Below are 1,186 nucleotides of genomic sequence, written 5' to 3' on the forward strand. Positions count from 1 at the left end.
GGATTGTATCCTTGCTGACTCAAACTACTGGGTTGAGGGTAACATCGCCTTCAAAAGAGGGGCCTACTACAATAACTAAGATAATCTCTTAAACAAGTGAAAAAGTGCGAAAATAATTAAAGGTTACACTAACACACGAGTCGGATCCAAGTGATTCATCTTGTCTATCTGTTTTATTTTTATTTTTTATTTTCAGCATTTTAGTTAGTTTTATTTTCTTAGTTTAAAAATCTTTTTCTAACATTTTGTTTTGATTAGACGTTGAGGATAAACCGGTACTAAAAGCTCTTGTGTCCTTGGACGACCTCGGTATCTTACCAACACTATACTACGTCCACGATGGGTGCACTTGCCCATATGTGTGTTTAGTGTTAGTAAATATCGTGTTTTATAAATTTAAAACTTGGCTAAAAGTGTAAAAAGGGATTAAAATATACATCCTAATTATAACACACTTCTCGCACATCAGTATGTGACCGAAATCAGACTAAGAGATAGATAAAACAATAGGACGGTGGTCCAACGCTTCACGGTCAAGAGCAGTGACCGATGCATTAGGCCAATTCTCCATAAAACCCAGACATACTAGAAATCGATCCAATTTACTCAATTTTCTACCGTTGTCTGATATATAAGTGAAACTTCCTCCACCCATATTGTATTCCACCAACCCGGCCGATAAAATAAACTGGTTAAAAGCTTCTGCATTAGATTCAATGAATTCTGAGTTCATACGTTCACTAGCATTTCGCACCTCATTGAAATCCCCCATTATTATCCATAACCCTTGTAATGAGTTCCTAATCCCCAAGATTTCCACCCAAACGGCGCGCCTACTAGCCGCATCATTCGGTGCATACACATTAATCAAATTAACTCTACACCCAGACCTAAACATATTACCCGAGACAACAATGAAGTACCTGTTATGAATTAAATTATCGCACCTGAACACAGCTGGACACCATAAACATGCTAATCCACCCGGCCTTCCTTGAGAGTTCACAGTAGCAATCTTGTATTCGGCCCTACCCCAAAACTGGTTGAACACAAAGGCTTCAGAGTCCTGTACTTTAGTCTCCTGTATTGCGAGGAACTGAACACCATAACTTGTTTTAAGTCCACGAATCCAATCCGATTTCCTGTTGTTCTGCACCCCCCTTAGATTAATAGACAGACAATTCAT

The 1,186-nt window shown here is 38.7% G+C and overlaps 1 protein-coding gene across 1 annotated transcript; it reads right to left on the minus strand.

The window, feature by feature from the left end:
- Positions 1-487: 487 nt before the first annotated feature.
- LOC110875270 lies at positions 488-1,186 on the minus strand. Its single transcript, XM_022123469.1, has one exon. The coding sequence runs from the start codon at positions 1,184-1,186 to the stop codon at positions 488-490; it is 699 nt and encodes a 232-aa protein (XP_021979161.1).

Source organism: Helianthus annuus, chromosome 14 (genome assembly GCF_002127325.2).
Source record: "Helianthus annuus cultivar XRQ/B chromosome 14, HanXRQr2.0-SUNRISE, whole genome shotgun sequence".
In the NCBI taxonomy this organism is placed as follows: domain Eukaryota; kingdom Viridiplantae; phylum Streptophyta; class Magnoliopsida; order Asterales; family Asteraceae; genus Helianthus; species Helianthus annuus.

Coding starts and splice junctions, on each gene's coding strand:
- LOC110875270 (XM_022123469.1), bottom strand. CDS start 1,186: ATGAATTGTCTGTCTATTAATCTAAGGGGGGTGCAGAACAACAGGAAA.